The 1,732-nt window shown below is 40.2% G+C and overlaps 1 protein-coding gene across 1 annotated transcript in view; it reads left to right on the forward strand.

Moving 5' to 3' along the window:
* Positions 1-123: 123 nt before the first annotated feature.
* The window catches only part of LOC106815301 (zinc finger protein 431-like), a gene marked incomplete at its 3' end in the record, with an annotated part of 5,862 nt that continues 4,253 nt past the window's right edge, over positions 124-1,732 (forward strand). The window contains exons 1-2 of the mRNA XM_014819746.1: positions 124-425; positions 1,168-1,171. Of these exons, the coding sequence (XP_014675232.1) occupies positions 141-425; positions 1,168-1,171 (289 nt within the window). The remainder of the gene's footprint in view (positions 426-1,167; positions 1,172-1,732) is intronic.

Below are 1,732 nucleotides of genomic sequence, written 5' to 3' on the forward strand. Positions count from 1 at the left end.
ATAAGTGCGCTCTGTGTGATGCTACCTTCGCACAATCAAGTTATCTGAAGACACACATGAGAACTCACACGGGAGAGAAACCGTACAAGTGCGATCTATGTGATGCTGCCTTTGCTCATTCGGGTGACCTGAAGACACACATGAGAACTCACACGGGAGAGAAACCGTACAAGTGCGATCTGTGTGATGGTGCCTTTGCTCATTCGGGTGACCTGAAGACACACATGAGAACTCACACGGGAGAGAAACCGTACAAGTGCGATCTGTGTGATGGTGCCTTTGCTCATTCGGGTGACCTGAAGACACACATGAGAACTCACACGGGAGAGAAACCGTACAAGTGCGATCTATGTGATGCTGCCTTTGCTCATTCGGGTGACCTGAAGACACACATGAGAACTCACACGGGAGAGAAACCCTACAAGTGCGATCTGTGTAATGCTACCTTTGCACAATCGGGTACACTGAAGACACACATGAGAACTCATACGGGAGAGAAACCGTGTAAGTGCGAACTGTGTGATGCTGCATTTTCACACTTGTGTGCACTGAAGACACACATGAGAACCCACACGAGAGAGAAACCGTATAAGTGCGATCTGTGTGATGCTGCCTTCTCCCGTTTGGATAATGTGAAGACACACATGAGAACTCACACGGGAGAGATAACAAAGAAGAAAAATACGAAAGAAAAAATCATTTAAATGTAACATTTGATGTGAAGAGTTAGCTCCATAATAACACATGGCAATGCATAATAACTCTATGGAGATGTCGTACAGATGTAAGCAGAAAGTACATCTCGAACTGTCAGACTCACATGTAAGATCAGCTTGGCTCTGTGAACAAGCGAGCACACGTACTGCACACATGTGAACTGGAGCAGTGCGGAATACCAACTAATGCAACTCAACTGTTACAGTTTCTTTTCAAAGTAGAAGCTGGACTAGGAATTAATTGAAAAAGTCTTCAAATCTTTATAGTATACAACCGGACTGTGTTATGTTTGTGATTTGTTTGGTGTTTTGAATCTATACATAACCTGTGGCCATGAAAATTCTTTGTAACCTTTTGTATGTAACTGTACGTTTGAACACTGATCTAATAAAACGCATTATAATTCATAATATCAATGTCTACCGTCAAATTCAGTACCCTGTGTTACAGATTGGTATTATTGATCATGTATACATAGATATGAGTACAGTATTATCAGGGGTTAATATATGCCTCACTTCTTCTAGGTTTCAAAACCTAGACTTTTTACCAGGCATATAGGAGACAATAATAGATCTGTTTGCAGTTAAAATACACTTCTTCTACTCCAACTGTTTGGATGAGATCGGTTCCTGAAGAGATTCGATCGTCGGTCACGACTAACTTTTTAAGTTTTTAGGCAAGATGCTAGAAAAATTCACACACCAAGTGACCCATAACATTTTATAAATTCAAGGTCAAAATTTAAAATCAGAAGCAAGCAGTGTATCACTGAATGTAAACGAGCTCTCTGCGCACATTACATGTAAGTTATAGAGAATATTTATAGAGTCCTATATTGTTATAATATACTCTGACATTCATTAGAATTTAGAGTGGGTGGAAAATCATGGATTCACAGCGAAAAAGACCGATCGCTAAATGTTGTAGTGAGGGTAGTTTGAATTAGTCACAATTAGCACAATTCCATGCCTAATTTTCGAACCCTGGACAAATATCGATAACAGTAAAATGA

The sequence above is a fragment of the Priapulus caudatus genome, unplaced genomic scaffold, assembly GCF_000485595.1.
Source record: "Priapulus caudatus unplaced genomic scaffold, Priapulus_caudatus-5.0.1 Scaffold1086, whole genome shotgun sequence".
NCBI lineage: Eukaryota > Metazoa > Priapulida > Priapulimorpha > Priapulimorphida > Priapulidae > Priapulus > Priapulus caudatus.